This window comes from Thermobia domestica, chromosome 14 (genome assembly GCF_964235325.1).
Source record: "Thermobia domestica chromosome 14, izTheDome1.hap1.1, whole genome shotgun sequence".
NCBI lineage: Eukaryota > Metazoa > Arthropoda > Insecta > Zygentoma > Lepismatidae > Thermobia > Thermobia domestica.
Genome location: NC_137467.1, coordinates 254,130 through 274,197, shown reverse-complemented (window position 1 = coordinate 274,197; position 20,068 = coordinate 254,130). Strand labels below are relative to the sequence as shown.

Below are 20,068 nucleotides of genomic sequence, written 5' to 3'. Positions count from 1 at the left end.
TTTAAACGCTCTCGAACACTTTTAATAAATATGACGTAGCTTGGACTCAATTATTTTAACGTTTTTCCAAAAATAAAAATAATAAAGCCAAAAACCATCTTCTATAGTTTTATAAACAAAAACAAAACATTTATTTTGTTAACCAAGATAACAGTATTTCCTATCTTTATTTACTAACTAAAACATGCCATGAAGACATTATCTCAAACTCTCGAGAATATTCACCCGTCTTGTCGCCATTGTTTTGTGATTTCCAAAATTTTGCGAAACACAAAAAGAATGTTAAAATTTCCCTGCATAATTATTTAATGTTTTGAAAATAAAACTTACTGCAATCATTTGGTATCGGGTTGTTCTGTTTGTCAGATAAAAAGTCTTCTAATCAATTATGACGTCATGAGAATTGAGACATGATTTAATCAGATGCATATACAATATTAATGAAAAAGTTACACCACACGGACGGTAACACTTGAACATACACAAATCAGGAAATAAGGTTCGCTACGTACATTTACATTTTTGTCACATTTTTCTCAACCAATTACGTTTATTAATTAGAAGCAATATTTCTTTAATTATTATTAATCAGACACAAAAAAATAGATTACTCAAGTAGAGGTACAAAGACTACTGAAATTAAGACAATCATACTCGGAAGATGAAGCAACTGGATGTAGCTGCACAAACATTAGTTTCTGAAAGGAATAGTGTTTATGAAGGCGAGTACCTTTTTTTTTCTTTTCTCGAAACATTCACAACTGGATAACTTTTAGTACTTTTCCAGTATTTTATTATTATTATTATTATTATTATTATTATTATTATTATTATTATTATTATTATTATTATTATTATTATTATTAATAATAATAATAATAATAATAATAATAATAATAATAATAATAATAATAATAATAATAATAATAATAATAATAATAATAATAATGACATCATGAACTTGGATGAGGAATTGAGCAAGAATGAAGATGATCTCAAAATCATTTGCTATTTACTCACGAGGATTTTCTCCGTACTAAAGCATCACGCAGAGAAATAATATTCTTTTATTTCTGTGATATAAAAAAAGTGAGGAAGAAATTGATGAGCTTCTTTAACTTATTAAATAGTATTAACAGGGTGTTTTAAGGAAAGAAGGATAAAATTCAGGGTTCAAACTGAAATTTTGTATTGATTTCCCTTAATTTCCATGACTGAGTAAGCAAATTTTCCCTCACCCACAATACTGCAAACACTATTATTTTGATGAGTTTTACTGATTTATTTTTTAATCGACCACCACCATCTCCATAGCCGTCCAACGCTCTTCTTTCTCTTTTTAAATACAGTATAATATTACTTTCTTAATGCAAATACTTATAAACTTTCTGTATTTGGAATACAATAAAACATTAGTATCAAACAATAATTGAAGACTTCGGGGACAGCTCCAATTTTACATTTGATTTAGGACTAAAGCAAAACATTATGTTAAAAATCAATTTATTTTACTTTCGCTTCCAAACTTTTTGTAAAGAAATGTTTTAGTCCTGTAATAAGACCTTTCTGTATAAAAAGTTTGAATTGAGTTGATTTTTTTTTTGTTTAGCGTCCCTTTCAGCAGCGAGGCTATAGGAGACATGGATCTACTGATTAACATGGAATCCGAACCACATGAGCTCTCGCCGGGAATCGAACCCGGGTCTCCCACGCCGCCAAAGGCGCGTACGCTAAACGCTTAGCAGTGTTTTACTTCAGTCCTGAATCAAATGTAAAATTGAAGCTGTCCCCTTTTTGCACCGAAGTTTTCAATTCTACATTTGCGATATCTGTGTTATGTTGGCATTCTGAATGCACTCATAAACAAGTAAATATTTATCATAACTTAATCTAGCTGTATGATTATCTAGAATCAACGAGATATATTCTCTCTAGCATTTGAATTTTTTAAATTTAATTTTCTCTTTTTCCAGAGTTGAAGTTCTAACATCAATCACCCTTTCTCTACCCTTCCTAAGATTATCTTCGTTTTTAAGCTTTTTAAAATAATATTTCATAGTCTGTCTTCATTCTTTGAGGTGTTTTTTCTATCTTATTTAAGTGGCTGACAAAAAAAATCCCTCATTCTTCTGTTAAATATATCAGATTTCCGTGGCTCCCGGCATATTTTGAAAATTTTCTCAACTTTCCCTGATTTTCAAGGTCCGTGTGGAAACCTGAAATTGGCCACATCAAACTCCTTACTTATTATCATTGGGCATACACAAATGCAACGATACATAATACAAAGGAAGCCCATACAATAGTTCCTACCTGTTTGGAATGAGATGGGGTCAGTATCTTGGAAGCCATTCCGTGTGAAGCCCCTGACTTTAACGCTATACAATGTTCCAGGTCTGAGAGCTCCATTACAATAGGCGTCTTCATTCACATGCTCACATCTTCTGTCTTTGCCAAGAACATAAATGACTTCACGGAACGCTGAGCGACGAACCCTCTTCCGGTTAGAAACCTTCTTCTCGTTTTCCTCTTAAATTAAAAAGAAAGAAAAAAGCGTACTAATTTTTTTCCAACTTTGAACTAACACTATTTAATACTTTTGGTCTTTGTATCATCCAGAATCTGTAGACCTGTAGAAGTATACCGCTTAAGAAATGCAGGCAAGTATAGAAAGTTAAATTGATAAGACAATGGAAGTATGTTTAAATTTAAGACATTGTAAATAAATTGTCTACCTAATCCACGATAGTATAACCTTCAAATCTCCCAATATTTTGAATATTTTAGTGAATGCTATCCTTTTATACAAGAAGAGTTATAGGAAACAATAAGGTGTATTGCTAAGTAGATAAAAGTAAATATTTTCAAACTTATATATTTGTTATCTATATACAAAGATAAGCCGAAGTTCAAGAGGTCTTTAAGTCATGCTTCGAATTAAGCTGTATAAAGGTTGGAACAAAGTCCCTTTCCCCAAAATAAATATTTCTTCACATACTGTAGAAAGTAACTTTGTGCCCATCTTGTATGATTTTTCTTTCTTTCTTTATTTCTTTCTTTCTTGAATTTATTCAACTTTAATGTGGTTTTAAAATGGCGTTAGGCGAAACATAGCACGACAAAACGAATGCAGCTCCAACTGGTATTTGCAAAAGCAGTTCAAGACTGAATACAAGTTGGGTACAAGTTCTTAGTGTGCAGAATTTAAGCGACTTTAATACAAGTTGTTGCTACAAATCTTCAGAACACTGTTTCGTCCCTCTTTAATTTTACTTACTTGCCCTTCTGTTTTTCTTTAATTTAATTTGGTAACTATTTCTTGAGTTGTAAAAATAAAGTTATTGTAAAGAGGAGACGACTTTCAAGGTAGCATAGTGGCCCAGATTGTTAAACTGTATTTTATATCAACTACTTTTACTTTCTTTTTCTTACAAATTCAGAGGAGCCGTTTATGAAAAGTATGACTTCCATTGCCAAAACAATGAAATTTTATTAGGCTATTGAATATTAAATTTTACATGACCTTTACCATAAAATTATTTACAATAAAAAACTATTTTATCATTTTAAAAATCTTGATTAGCAGGAGACCTGCCATTCTGTTTTATGTGAGCTTCTATTCTGATAGAATAGATATTGCTGTTAATAAAAAGGGTAAACTTACAAAAGGAATATTTTCGCCATCTTGTCCCTTTTGAATCCAGAGTTTGAAACTATCTCCATGAGTAGCCTAGCGAATAATCAATGCGAATATGCCTTACACTCCCTTCCAACAAAAAGCCCTCTCAATATCTCTCTAACCACTTATATAGGCCCCTTCTCACTTTTACATCCTTCAGTTGTAGGACAGTACCTGTTTGTCTTTCTGTTTTTAGTTTTGCTTTGTTTTCTTGACCTAAAACAATTTGGAATTGAAAACTGTCCTGTTATTCTTAAATAAGCATTTTAGATACAGGATCACAACTGGTAAACATGTCCTACAAATGAAGGATGTACCTAGATGATTTTTTTTTTTTTTTTTTTTTTTAATAAACTGAACAATATCATTAGAACACTTGCAAAGTACCCCAAGTTTCACAAATTTCGTCAGAGAGAATCGTCTACCTGGTAAACACTTTAAAATATTAAGCATAATCTAAAAATATATATATATTGAAGGATTTCAAGATAAAATTATTACAAACGTACAGCCTTTAAAAAGAAATCTTCGTTAACTATCTCTTTAAAATGGTGTAACTCCACAATCGTGCAGAACAATTTAACATTTTAACTTAAAATAAACTTGTTAGCAAACTAAAACAAAATGGCTTTATGCAGATACTGGTGACCAAAAGGTTTTTGAACAAGTTTGTACAGTATCCTTTGTATAACACTACTGGTATTGGCCTAATCATGGAAATGGAAAAGCACAAATACAGTCTTCCTTAAAAAAAATCATACGATTTCACAAGCTTATAGCGTTTGTATAAATGAAGATAGAAATTTGAATAAAAAAAAATCAACAAAGACTTCGAAAGTCAAAGTTTCCCTCGGTGCCAGTTGCAAGTTACCAGTTCACGTATTTCCCAGTAGGAGTCTCTTTGGTGCAGCTAACTGGTTCGTTCAGTACCCAGTATGCATCGAGATGAAATGGTGAAAATAGAACAAAAATAATTTTGCGTTCTCAGTTTCAGCAAGTATGGGCGAACTGCGATGGAGCATAGCAACGGTAGTTCCAGTAACACCAGATATGCTCGCAAGAGCACAGGACAAATTTAACTAAGCTCAAGATGTATGTCATGCGCAAAGTAACGTGCGCATTGATCATTTGTGAAAAAATAAGTGAAAACTTTGGATTCCTAAACGTATTTTAAATTTTACCCCAAGGTTTTATGTGCATGAATGTAAAAGATAGCTTTCTGACGTGAAGTCTGAATTTTTTTTCAACACCCTGCATTATATTTACGCAGAGATTATTTAAAACCACGTTCTTGAACTGGACCATAGAAGGCAGTTTTAGAAAAAAGAAAAAAAACTTTTCTAATATAATAACGGCTAATTAGTTGATAAATTTGACCAACCTATTTCATTAAATGGATTCCATCGTATAGGTGTTGCTTGATAAGGATAAACTGATTGTTGTTTGGAGATATTGGACCAAGTGGGTAAGTCCGGCCACTCTTCTTCGCTATTGAGGAATCCACTTTGAGGAGGTTCTTGATGGCTTTCTTCAGCTACGATTAGCGCATAGTATCTTATATCACCCGTTTCCGTGGAGAACATATCTACACTCAAAGTTACTTCCGCCATTTGTGTTGGGTCGTCGGTTTCCAAAGGATCTGGCTTCAGCGCCTCAGCTTCCTTCTTCGTAGGCTTTGGTGGAACTTTGAGGAAAAGATATTAGAAGCTAAATATCAAATAATTATCACATGATTCGTACACTATAAAGAGAAATCTTTATTTTTTATAAAATATTGATTTGATTTTTATCAATAAATCTAACACGTGATATTTTTACCATCTTTAATAATAATAAAATAGAGTCTGTCTATTGTTGCAGAAAGCAGTGACGTAGATTTATCAAATTTTGTTCACGGATAAGGGATCAGATCTGGTAAAGAAAGCAAGCAAGCAAGAAAGAAAGAAAGAAAAAAGAAAGAAAAAAAGAAAGAAAGAAAGAAAAAAAGAAAAAAAGAAAGAAAGAAAGAAAGAAAGAAGAGGGTAAGCAAGAAGAGAGCGGGAGTGTACAAGAAATCTGGATCTCAGGAATATCGCAAGGCTCCAAAACTATGTTCCTTCCTTCCTTTTAAATACCGTAATTTATTTTTTCCTGTTTCTTTAATAATACAAGGGATGATGAGGTTTGAATGAAATACTTTACTTAATACAGTTATTGATTGATTTCGAAAAATGTAACATGTGGAAATAGTTTTACATTTAAAAGTAATTAAAAAGGAAATATTCGTATTAATTTTCAATCTTAGTTATTGATTTTGGAGTTCGCTAATTGCTATGGTCACAGAAGTTGTTATTTGCTACTTCAAGATTAATCCGTTTGACTTAGAAAGGAAAATAATTCTAAGTTGCGGCGTATATGTGATTTAATTGAAGTTACATACATAAATTAATTATTGATTACAGACTAAAGTTAGTTGTGACTTATACAATAGTTTGGTGTTGATTGGAATATGTGAACATTCTGAATCATTCTAAGTATTTGGATCATCCACCATTTTGTAATGCTTAAAAGGTATTACATTCAGTTAGTGTAATCTTCGACAAACTATAAATCATAAATCAACTTGCTTTGCGTGTTAATATATAGCAGATTTTTTCTTTCAGTCAATGTTATTTACTCAAATACTATTGGCTACTCTTTAAAGCAATTTGTTGTATTTAATGTTGAACTCCAATTTTTACTAAAGTATAAAATTCTTATTTTATTCTTATTTTATCTTATTCTTATATATTCATTTTGGATTTAAATAGTAGAATAGTTTAGATGCTTAATTCCTTAACATTTCTGACAATGTTTTATTGTATCTTCAAACTTCTGACCAAAGATATTAAATGATTCAATACAAACATTATGTTAAGTTCTTGCTTACAAGTTAGTTGCAAAAAAAAGTATAAGAAACTTACTGCCAGCAGGCGTGCTGTTTGATCTTAATCTTGTAGATCCAGGTATTGTAACGTCGTAGACAACTGCAGCGACTGTTACATTGTAATTGAATTCAGGAGAGAGATTTGTGAATAAATAACTGTACTCATCATCATTAGCCGAGGCCGTTACATTCCACTCAAAATATTCCGACATGTTATGTCGAGTTCCACTGCAGGAGCCAACAAATCCCATCAGCTCTCCATTCAAACGGCAGGGGCGCTTCCATCGAACTACACCCGAAGTAGCATTCAACACGTCGAAATCCATCATCGATACAGCGCCTGGAGCTGAAAGAAAAAATATATAAATACATCTTTTGTAAAATAAATTTATATACACTTAAATTATTTGAATTAAGTGTAGTTCAAATATATACAATAATTTACGAATAAATTCACGAACATGAATAGAAGATTAAATCATGTTTAGAACTCTTGTTGATTGACATCTATATCACTTCAGCACTGAATAACATCTTTATGATCCGATCTTTGGGTTTACTGGATCTTAGGATCAACCGTTACGTTGTTCAATTGTATGAAGCGCGGGAAAGGCTATCAGAAATTTCAACTATTCTGCGAAGTATCCTTTCTTCTTTTATCTCTTAACACTGAAAGTTTACTTTTAACAAAAAAAGGTCTACAAAGAAACCCTTTCTCCCACAGTAGCATTGTATAATTAGGGTAGAATGCACAGTCATGCTAATAAAGCATGACCGCCTAAATCCGTTTGAAAAGCCTGGGATTGGTACCTACAGTTGGAATTAACTCAAATAAATATGATTTCTTGGGCTCATTAAGATTTCTATTTCGAGTTGACGGGTTACAATTTCCTACGTACGGCTGCCAGAATACGGATTTCTAAAACAAGGAGGGTGACCTAGAGTTTATTGACCAAGACTGTACTTTCATGTTAGAGAACACACATTTAAAATAAGAGATCGATTTGTTAAAATAAATGTTAGAAATCTATTTATCTCTTGAGTTTTCTATTAACATTGGTTATGCTCAGACTAGAAACTTTGCTTAAAATTTTAAATCATAAACCGAACGTCGTTTATAACAAAACCGAATATTATAGTGCCTTAAAAATGTATTCTTTATTTTAAGAAGTAAAATAAAATTGGTAGCGTTGATATTTATGCTGTATTTGCATTCATGCTCTAATCATCAATGACGAATTTAACTTTATCAACTTCTGGACACTCATCGCTTATTTACAATACTTTTCCGATTCCAGATTTTACGATACGTTATTGAACTGTAATCACTAAGCTAACGATAAAGTGGAAATCACTAATTCCCAATAATATGACATCTTACACAGAACTTCAGAATATCTCAATTAGCCCAGTAAAATACTTAAGTTATCCACTCTTTTTAGATTTTCTTTAATTTAGAAAATATATTCCTGGACAGATATTTTGATAAGACACGGTGTTGTTTAAAAAAGATCTCAATACGATTGATACTTTGTTTCAATCTGATGTCAGAAAAAGAAATCATGCTTCATTCTAGTCTTTAGAAGAATTGTAGGATGTCAGCCCATAGTACACAACACATATAGGTTCTATACAGTATAAGATAATAAATAAATGATCTAATATGCGTGGGCTGATGCATTGCTTTTTTCTTAAAACTTCTTTCACATGTTCAGGAGAGGATCAATCTAATTCATTATTTTATTGGTTACAGTTTCACAATTGAATATATTCTCTTGCGCTTATTTTCAGAACCTGAAAAAATATAATAATTATTCTTTCATAATTTGCGGTAACTTTCTAAAAGAACTGAAGGCAGGCTACGCTTTAATCAATGGACAGAGTTACGCAAGAAACATAAGACAAAAAATTTAATATGTGACTCCAGGAGACTGTAGATACAAATTAGTCTTTCTTAGAAAGCTTAAACTAGACGATGCATAACACTTACCACTAGGTTTAGTCGTATGAATAACTTCCTTGCTTTCTTTGCCATATCCAGCTATCTCCGTAGATGCCAGCACAAAGACTGTGTAGTTGGTGTACGGCGTAGCGGAAGTAAAATTGAAGTCATTCTGTGAACTTGAAATGTTTATTACTTTTGGCTCCAGCATCATACACCTTCCCGTGTCCTGACAGTTCGGCAGCGATGGCACGTCCTCTTCGCAGCTGATGTTTAACATGTAACTTCCCAAAATGCCAGGAATACATTTAGGTCTTTCCCATTGGACTACGAAGAATGAGCTGCCCGTTTCATTAATAAAGACATCGTGAGGAGCTGACGGGACTGGAACATAACATTAAAAAGTTTTACTTCAAAGAATTTAAACAATTTTGTTGATGCAGTGTGTAGTGAAAATTTCTCTGAACTATAAAAACAAGTAGTTCAGTTACAGCTAATAAAGAACTCGTTATAGTTATGGAGATTGGATATTACGGCTACTTCGTTCGCTGAAGAGATTAGTAGAGACATCTATGCCGAGAGTTTACTTCGGGATTAGGCTATTTTTCGGGCACAATTTTGTAAAAGCATGTATTGAACAACACGCCTTTACTCGTTCAGCTTTCACAAATTGCTTAGATTGTGTAAGAATGGAAATACCTGTTATATGCGTTTCATCAAAAACTGACGAGTGCAAAATAGTCAACGAAGTGGATAATGTAGCTCTTCTACAACACGCAGAAAATGATTTTCTTTTACAGTTTGTAGTATTAATGCACATAACTTAAGTATATTAATTCTAATTGGCATTATATCCTTTCAAAAGATTTCATATTTAACTTGTTTCTAGTGTAAGGAAGATTTTATTTACATTGTTTCAAGGATAATTGGAAAATTAATTAACATTTACAAAACGTATTATTATTACACAATTCTTGACTTCTTGTGTTAATCTATGAAAAAATGTTAAACGTAATTGGGCAAGTGCAACAAACATAATATTGTGAAGATATGTGTATTTAGACACATGACAAAATATTTTATTTCGAACTATGGAACATTTTATTAAAAAACATTACAGTGAAAAGGATAATCATTTATTTAATGTTAAATCACCTTTCGACTTTTTTTTCTAAGTTCATTTGCCTTTCCCACTAGGAAGCCTTATTGCTGTCTGTCATTTCTTTCTTGCATTTGTAATTTCTCAATTAATAAAAACAACAGATTGCTTCCCCGTCCGCATTCCTACTATCACCTTACCTTGGTTAATCTACGAGCATGCACTTTTTCATCAAGACGGAAAACATAGTTAATGACCGAGGATATGAACCCGGAAGGGACGCTAAACAAAAACGATTGAGAGACTTTTGGAAGGGCCAGTCGATATGGAATTAGAGACGAGTTAAGATGTAGACCGCGAACTTCATTTTGAAACTTGCGACTAATTTAGCCTTGCTCTGTCCTAAAGAGCACCTTTGTTTCAGCTAACGTTACATGGCTGTTAACGACGATGAATTACTTTTTGAAAAGAAGTTTCGATTCTGACTAAACTTGCGGTCATCGTAAAGTTGGTTTTCCTGTCCGGGTTTCGCTAGCTCTAAACTTTCGATTACTTGGACGACCAGCCAGCCAGATAGAGAGATGGACAGACGTCAGCCCACTGGAAGAATCGTCAAGAAGGCAACATTCAAATCTACAAGTAAGTGCAAGTAGGTTAACCTGTCCTAAAAGTTGCTTTCAACCCCAACGACATCACAATCTGTTACCTTTTACCTACGTTTGATTTTATTTAAATGCAACCCAGGTCTGATCCCGTGCCTTACGTTCTGTTAAGTTCAACGTATGTAAAATCCTGGGCGCAACTTGTCGGTTCTGACATCCCCAATTACGTTGTTTATAAGCACATTATCTGAGCTCTCAGACCGCCAAGGGGCGACTGCACAATATTACGTATTTTCAAAACATGGGAAACATTCTTGACCTACAGTATTTGGGTTCTACATTATTCCGAAAAATTTATTTATTTATTTCATTTAAGCAAATAGGAAGTGCAGATGTTTGGGATCGGAATTCTTTCGTAATAAAAATTTGAAAGAAATTCTGATTGAACAATTTACTTAACTGTTTAGTGACTCTACAAACCTTTTTAAGTCTTCTATTACACGTTCAATTTCGTCACAAATTACGTCAAGGCACGTAAGATTAGTGCATTTTGCTAAGACAGAACAGGTATGGCAATGGATGCACGTAAATGTGTAGCAAAACTATTATATTTATTGAAGCAAAATGACAGAATGAACTTTTATGTAAATATGAAAATACTAACTAATAGTTATAACATCAGGAACCACAAAAATTACAAAGTACTTTTCTTGTTATTAAGTGCCTGCATTGTGTTTTCCTGCTACGAACAACAGCAGCTTACTCATCTTCCTCCATATTAAGCTACGCAACACGATACACAGTGCTCAGACTCGCACACTCATCCAGCCACCTTGAGGTAGTTCCACCTCTCTCTCAGAGATGGCGCAAGCATACACATTAAAGATTTTAGTTTACTTCCAACACATTTGCAAGGATTAGGGTTATGAATGAGTTTAATGAATAGATCACATCAGCAGGGTCATGTGATTCACAATCTTAGCAATCTAATACCGACGTAAAATAACCAAACGAATACGACACGAACGATAGCTTTTCAAGTATTCAATATTGCTTATGCATTTCCCTAGTTTGGAGTGCTGATTAACTACCTACGTCATTCATGGTTACTATCTTATTTTTATTCAACAACAAATTGATGATTATATTCTTATTCTGCATTTGCCTAAAAATAAGACACATATTTACTATATTGGCATCTTAAAGCATCGAAACATTATTTACCGTTTTGGAGAAATTCTGGTCTTTGAGCTGATAGCACAGTTTCCGTATATTAATAGAATTTCACTTACAAGTAATTATTTCCACTATTGCCAGCTTCAAGCTCGAATGAGAAAAAGAAGAGAGTTAAATACACAAAAAAAATCCGTAAAATAATAAGCTGAGAACAGGGAATGAAATGAAATGAAACTTTTGAGTTTTACTTCCCACGGTTATGCCGGCTAGGCTAAAGGAGAAGATGATAATCAGAAATGAATGAAATGGTGGAATGAAGAAAGTGAGAGACAACGGAAGAACTCCGAGGAAACCCACGCACACGGTGTTTGTCCACCACAAAGTTCACTTGGCGGAGGCTGGGATCGAACCCGGAACCCCAAGCACTAGAGGTGAACGCTCTACCACTGAGCCACCGCGGCTCCAAAATCTGAGAACAGTATACCATAAAAGCTGTATAGGGTAACACTAAAACTCTGTTGAAAGAGGCAGTACATAGAAGGCAAACTCCAATCATTTTAAGTTTTGAGGTTAATCTCTTGGACATCTGACAGATTTGCTTACGTAACAACAACAAAGCAATTCCTAATGAATAAATCAATGACTACCGTCGGAACAACAATGTAATAAGTTGTAGAAGCTGCAGTAGTCAAAGTTAGATACAAGAATGAAAAACAATAAAAATATGAAGAAAGAAAAGGGAATTCTATTCTACTGCTTTACATGCCGCAAAGGAAAAAACTCAGTCAAGTATGTCAGTACCATTTCACTTTAAGCTCAATTAAATTTTCTGACTGTTGATATCTAGTTGGTGAATAACTTAAAGGCAATATTGGACGCTTACTTAAATAGTCGAAAACGGCTAAACTAGAAGTGAGTATAAACTGTTTCAAGGAACTAGCGTCATCTTCATCAGTGTACACTGAAAAACAAAGATAAACACTTAAGGTACTGAACTATTCACATTATGAGATTGTTTCAAACTCAGGGATGGTGAAAAACTGTACATACAGATGAGTCCTTGAACGCTATATTCAGGACAAATCATTACATTCTGGACATTACATTCCTTCAACTACAGAAAAATGATCATGTGATCAAACTTGCATTTGTGCAAAGAATACTTACTTCAGACAAAAATGAATGATCACTTAAATCAGTGAAAGACCTTTGATCATATCACTAATGTCATTATTGCGTATATATAACGTTGATCAAAACTTTCAGCAATTGTATGTTTCCAAGGTGAACAAGTGAACTTGAAACTTTATAGTTTGTACAGTCCGCAGCAAAAAATCTGCAACATAAGCTTGTAAATTTATTGTGAAACGACGAAGTCTTTTGCTCCAAAATAAGTATGCAGGAGAGAACGCCGAGGTTTCTCCTGGCGTGATTCGTGCCACTTAGACGTTATGTTGATTCCCTGCACTGTTAGGCATAGTTTCACAATAAACTTACATGCTCATGTTGCAGGATTTTTGCTGCGGATGTACAAATCTTCAATGCTTATAACCGATCGACTACTACACTGTCATTTATGGGATGCTTATGGGTTAGACTCTCTGACCTACTTTCATATTGAAATATATTAAATAGAGAAATTTTACTCACCACTTGGCTTGGTAGTTGTATTAATCCGCGCGCTCTCATTGCTAGGCCCAGCGCCCGTGTAAGCAGTGACGTAGATGCTGTAATTGGTGAAGGGAAACGCCTTCGTGAATGTAAAAGAGACATTTTGCGTTTCCACAGTTGAGTTACAGACGCCGTGATGGTTACAGTCAGGCCGATCAATGTACATACAATTAATGTAGATCATGTACTTCTGGAAGACGCCGGGAATATAACGCGGTTGCTTCCAAGTCACTGTAAAATTTTCCATTTCTACTGCAGAGAACTGCAACTCCTCTGGTGGAGAAGGAACTAAAAGAAACAAACGTAAAAAGATTTTTTTCTTATCAGTGTGTAGAGGAAATTACATTCTTAACAAACAAAAATACTTAAGCACAGACCCTTAAACAAGCTAGTTTCTATCAGAGTAACACTTGATCTTCGGGAATCCTTCCGTAACCTGTTCGTGAACCAAAGTGTTTGTCAACCGAAATTAATTTTCCCATTGAAATTGTCGTAAATACAATAAATCCACTCTAGCCACAGAAACATGCTACTGTATGTATGTTTAAAATTTTTCTACGATGATGATTATACAAGTAAACAAGACTGAACTAATCATAATAGTATGAGGGCCAAAGAAACACATGCACAAAAAAAAAAAGGAAAAAAAAGGAAAAAGAAAGAAAGGAAAGAAAAAAAAAGGACAAGTAGTTTTTCTGAACACATGTCTGACAAATACGGTCGTATTCAGAGTCGTTCTGACACGTAACTAGCGACATACTAGCGAGTTCGACTAACATATGTTTCATGTAGTTTGTCAGACCCTTAGTATGAGGTTAATCATATGCGAAAATGACTCTGAATATGGCTCATAATGTTTAATGCGAACTCGCAAAAGCACTACTGAGCAGTAGAATTGTCGGTAGAGACAGTGTGCGTTCGTATTCTGAAATATTGCTCCTAAGGCGAGGGAAAAGGTGTTCACAGAACTGTTCGTAAACAAATTTGTTCGCGAACAGATGAATTCATTAACCGTGGGTCCACTGCATTACGCATTTTATGGAAGTTGTAATGGTGAAATTAGGATGCTTACGAATGCAATAAATTTTGGATTAGGTACTCTTACAGTAATACAATTGTTATATATTGATAGTAAAGAAGGAAGACACATTAAAAAGAGATTACTATAATATTTTCTGTAATAGTTATATAAATTCTTTAATAGTTACATAAATTTCTGTACCTAATATTTGACTGGGTTTCTTACATGAAGTACACCCATGTCCAAAATGACTGTCGCATATCGATAACTGTCTTCTTGTAAGAATATAATGATTTTGCAGGGTACTTTTAATACTGATACTATGTGTATGATCGGGAAATGAATATTTGTGGTAAATTTCATAGGAAAAGAACTATAAATACAAAAATTAGAATAAGTAAAACAAAACGTTGCTAAATGGACAAGTTTTATTTTCGTTTTATTGTTCTTATTTACTGTTCTTTTGACATGAAATTTGCCACATACATGTCTTTGCCGATTATACACATACTAATATTGTAAGAAATACCGGGCAAGTTTGTTATCAAACATTTATAGACATGCGACAATAATTTTGGACATTCTTCTAAGTATGGTATCAGTTTTAAACATTGATGAGTTCTATACCATTTTGTGCAAACTTACATATAATATGCTCTGCAGAATGCTGTGCGTAAATTAAATCGAATACTGTATTTTGTTAAGGTAAAATTGTCCAACGTGTAAACGTCCACAAGTTGGGCTTTTTTTTTTTCTGAACATGTAGTCGGCACATTATCTCTGATTGTAGTTATTTGTGTTTTAGACAGTGGTCTGCTCTGGTGTGTCTTAAGTGCAGCAGCTGGCTTACTGCCTCTAGACGTTCGTGAATACCAAAATTTAGTTACCTCTAGTACTCGCTAACCAACGTGAAAGCGTTGTTCATATTTCTTTAAAAACAAGTTTAAAAGGCTTATTTGCTTAAATTTTGTTCTTTAGAAAGTAAGTGTAATTAACGATAGCTTTATCACACTACATAAAAAAGAAAATATCATTTTTGAATTTATTTATCTTCAATAATAATTTTAACTTACTATCTTCTTCCGTCTGAAAAGTAACAGTGTTACTTTCTGGAGAACGGCCGGCCTCGTTTTCAATGACGGAGAAGCAAGAGTAGTTTGTGTAGGGAATGAGTTGTTTCACATGGAAAGTGACCGTGGAGTTGTCTGGTGGAGTGGGACCTCCGTCGCTTTCCTTGCCTCCCTCCTCCCCTGTTCTGCTGCAGTTGATGATGTATCTGCGAATGGCGCAGTTGTTGTTGCTCATATCTGGGGCCTCCCAGTTGATTACAGCGGACGTCGCAGTTCTTGACATCATCTCGCCTTTAGTCATTGGAGAGGCAACTGAAATAAGAAAAATTAATAGCATTAAATTAGATGCGTTACAACATTGAAAGGGCCGCAGGTATACACTGTACCCCGTGAACTGTGACGAAGAAACAGTGGCGTGGCGTGACACTTTCACAATTGTTACCGGATGTTGATATTACAAGTATCTCTAGTTTTTCAATATCAGAAAATCTAGTACTTTTTTCTTTTAGCGTATCAATCATTTCAGACTATAGGCATTGGCAACGATTTTTAAGGGGGCAGGGAGTCAAATCCCACATTCATTTACCTTAGTCTTTTTGAAAAGTGTGGCTCTTCAGGTTCTTCAATTATTTAGTAAATATAATCGAAACCGTTTCTCAATGATCTTAGATATTCTTCAGTCATCCTTTTTTTTTCTGCAAAAATTTACATCATGAATTTCCTTCTGTAAAATACTGAACAACAAGATTTCTTATCTTGATCCTATAACATAAAACAGTTCAAGTAAAAAATTGAAGTCAAAACTTTAAAGGGTTTGGTAGAATTTTGCTGCACTAACTCTGGTTTGAGAATCTCATTCGTCGATGTTTTTGTCATGGATTTAAAGAGTCCTAACAGTTCATTTTTAAAGCTATACAGCACATCATGTATCGTACTTCTATAGTTCCATCTTGTGTTTGAGGTTGTTGGGATACTTTTGTTGACTACACAGGCCGGTAGCCAGCCCAAAAATGTAGGGGGGGCGGCTGACGTTAGGGGGGCCCATCCAACCTTATTATAGTTCATCACCATATTATAGTTCATTTTCAAGCCTACCTTGAAAATTCTAGAGGGGGTAGCAAAACTCCACGGGGACCGGCTCCCCCAAACCCCCCTGGATACGGGCCTGTGACTACACAGTCCAAAGCATTTGTTCTTTTTGAAGACTTCGAGAATAAAGAAGCAAGTCACGACATAGTTTTAGAAAAAAAACTTACACCCTTTTGTATAGTCAACGGACTTTTCTAACACTAAATTAAGCCTATGGGCATGACAATGAAAAAATAGACTTTTGTACAAGTATATCTTTGTTTAACAAGAGGTTGCTGCTTCCTACCTCACCAACCATAACCGAAGCTTCATCGTATGTTTGAGCAACAAGTTTTCCGTATTGAAAATGAGTCAGACTGTCAAACACAATTTGGGACAGTCAAACTACGGTATGATGAAGACAATTGCACCGTTCTCTTTCAACACATCAAACTGCATCAAAGTGCAAATTCAACTAGTAGGCTAGAGGCTAAAGCTGGAAATTTGCTGAATCGAAAGTATTCTATACTAAATTAAAAACAAAATATTTCCAACTTAATTAGCATAAATCCTAAATAATAATAAATATTCGAATTAGAAGGAGCGCCGGGAAACATCTTTACTGCTCTCTAATTATCATTACTATGAAATTATATTCTGTTAAGACAATGAAAGATTTTTACGAATACGGAAATTATAGCTAAGTTTCCATACTTGAATTAGGAAGCAAAAGAAACAGTATAGTTGAATCACACAGCCACCTCGATCCTCTATAGCGAGAGGAGTGCGAGTAGAATAAACATGCTGATGATATTCTAGATTCTCCTTGTTTCGACAGGGAACGTTCCTATATTTTCCTGTTCCACTCAGCCGATCGGTAACATAAGGGCCATTCCAAACGTCCAAATACGAGCGCGAGGATGCTTCTGACCGGCACGCTGAAAGGTACTTCTGGAGTGAATGACCGCTATCGGGGTTGGCGTTACCTCTGAAATCTACGGTATCAACAATAGTATGTTCCTATTTGACGCTGGCAGTGTAAATGCGGCATAGGCCGTCGGAACTTTAAAAAAAAAAAAAAAAGAAAGAAAGAAAGAAAGAAAGAAAGAAAGGAAAGGAAAATATGTAAACATCTTCCCATGTTGATGATAAAATTTAGAGACGTATGAAAACAACGAAAACTTTCATATTTTTACCGTTACCGCCGGTAACAGCGGTAATATGCACTACACGTCCCTGCGAAGAAAGTATCCTTTGTTCTCTCTGTCACATATTAAATTATTCCTAAAACACATTACTTATTGTCAATTTAAAATTTTGAGTATTCCTGTAGCAAAGAAAAAAGTGCGTGTATATATAGTATTAAAGGATTTTAAGAAAATAAACTGACCTAGAGTAGAAAGTATTTTCTATTTTTCACTTTCGAGCGACGATAGAGTAAATACGGTATTGTAAAAAAGCAAGTTCAAAATTTCAACGGATTTCCACGTTTCACGGCCCCTATATAATGGGTAAGTGAATTTCCGATGTCCGTTTTTTCGCTCGTTCCGATGTATGTACACTCAGCGGTGTTATTCTAATTTTTTAACAACCGGTTCTCATTATATCTATCTATCTATATATATAAATGTACTCTAAAAATGGCGCCTACGGACCACAAAGCATTATCCTGCAAGTGAAAATAAAGCAATATTATATATATATGAGGTCTTTTAAACATTTTCCAGGAAGAGTGGAAATTTTCTTCCTCATCCTAAAAAATAGGAGTAATTTACTGGAGGGCGAAAGTAAAAGAATGCGATATTCTCGAAATTTACTAGCGATTTTGTTTCGTGTTCACAAAGCACATTTCATTGACATCTCTACCATGTAGTATAAGACATTTCTCACAAAACGATCCACAAGGGCAGTTTACCCTTTAGTTTAAGTTTTCTTTCAGACGACTTTCTCAGAAACCTATTATTTCATTTTGTTCATATTTCATAAATATTCCATTAAGATCTTTCCAATAAGACATAAGTGATCTCTCATAAAAATACGATCCTCGTATCCACATGAAGTAGTTTACTGCTCGGGGTGTTTTTTCGCACAAAGTTTTCCCAAAAAGGCTATTCACCCATTCCATTTGTAACGGAGGTTATACTTTCACTACTGCAAAGTGATATAATATGCAAATAAAATGTGTGCTGTCCGTGTTGTTATAGACCAAACAATACATAACCATGCCACCATTTATACTACAAAGGTACATGTGGAAATATCACATCATTGTGGAGAAAAAAGTTATTTATTGTGTAACGAAGGTTACATTTTTTGGGGAAGAGGCTTAACATTTCGTACTTTTCCAATCAGAATTCTGGTTCCTTATAGCATCGAAACTATTGCTATTCGATTTTTTCGTTTATTAAAAGATAAAACTATGACCTAAAAGGAAAGTGAGGAGAAAAAATAGCATTTGATTTATTTCTGATATGATTGTTGTGTAACAGAGGTTACACATGGTTTGTAACGGAGGTTACAAGTAATTTGAGATCAGTGATTGAACTACTGAGGTACTATATTATAATTCGGTTTATGTTAATACAGTAATTATTTACGTAATACATACAACCGTAGGCAGTCTATATATATAATCTTAATGAATGTTCGTCTTATCCGTGTAACGTGGGTTCCTGTCACCACGGCATGGCGCGTCCTCAGGTTGCGGATCGAGGAGAAGGCCTCTAGATACAGAGGTTAGCTGCGAATATACTGAATAAGCAGTCGCGGACAGACGACTAGGAGTGGTCCTCCAGCTTGGGGGTTTGGGAAAGGCTAACACCCTCATCCTGTAAAAAAAGGTACTTGTTCAGAAACATTCACAAAAGCCTCGGACAACGACTGATAACTTGGCACGACATCAGCAAAAGAAAATGGACATGAGATTTGGAACATGGAATATTAGAAGTCTTTATAGGGCAGGCGCGTTAAAATCTGTAACGAGTGAGTTAGAGAAATACAGGATGGACTTAGTAGGAGTTCAGGAAGTTAGGTGGGAAGGAAATGGATCTGAGAATTCCGGAAATTTTACGTTCTTTTACGGGGAAGGAAATAAAAATCACCAGTTAGGAACAGGGTTTTTCATTCACAAACGAATATTACCAGCAATTAAACGGGTTGAATTTGTTACTGACAGACTTTCTTTTATTACTCTTAAGGGACGGTGGTGTGATATTATTGTTTTAAATGTACATGCTCCAACTGAAGATAAGGGTGACGATATAAAAGATAGTTTTTACGAAGAAGTGGAACGGATATTTGACCAACTCCCGCGATACCATATGAAGATTCTATTAGGGGATTTCAATGCGAAGGTAGGACGAGAGGATATTTTCAAACCGATTATAGGGAACGAAAGTTTGCATAAGGAAAGTAATGACAACGGTGTTAGACTCGTGAACTTTGCAACATCCAAAAACCTAATCGTGAAGAGTACAAAATTCCCACATCGCGACGTTCATAAATACACTTGGACATCACCAGACGGAAAAACACATAATCAAATTGATCACGTTTTAGTAGATAGAAGAAGACAATCTAGCATAATTGACGTCCGGTCGTTTAGAGGGGCTGATTGTGACACTGATCACTACCTGGTAGTAGCGATAATACGGGAGAGATTATCGTTGAATAAAGGTAATATTCAATGTCCGAAAACGGAGAGATTTAATTTAATGAAATTAGAAGAGAGCCAGGTAAGAGAGGAATACCAGATTGAAGTTTCGAATAGATTCGCGGTTTTAGAAGACTCGGGAGTGCACTAGTGTTGAGGATACGTGGATTGAAATTAGAGATA

The 20,068-nt window shown here is 34.5% G+C and overlaps 1 protein-coding gene across 2 annotated transcripts in view; it reads right to left on the bottom strand.

Annotated features, from left to right (window-relative positions):
* The window catches only part of Ptp52F (Protein tyrosine phosphatase 52F), a 220,511-nt gene that overhangs the window by 28,908 nt on the left and 171,535 nt on the right, over positions 1-20,068 (bottom strand). For both annotated transcript variants that reach the window (XM_081737647.1, XM_081737646.1), the window contains exons 9-14: positions 15,169-15,477; positions 13,054-13,362; positions 8,575-8,910; positions 6,622-6,930; positions 5,061-5,363; positions 2,314-2,529 (exon numbers count right to left, since the gene is read on the bottom strand). In XM_081737647.1, the coding sequence (XP_081593773.1) occupies positions 2,314-2,529; positions 5,061-5,363; positions 6,622-6,930; positions 8,575-8,910; positions 13,054-13,362; positions 15,169-15,477 (1,782 nt within the window). The remainder of the gene's footprint in view (positions 1-2,313; positions 2,530-5,060; positions 5,364-6,621; positions 6,931-8,574; positions 8,911-13,053; positions 13,363-15,168; positions 15,478-20,068) is intronic.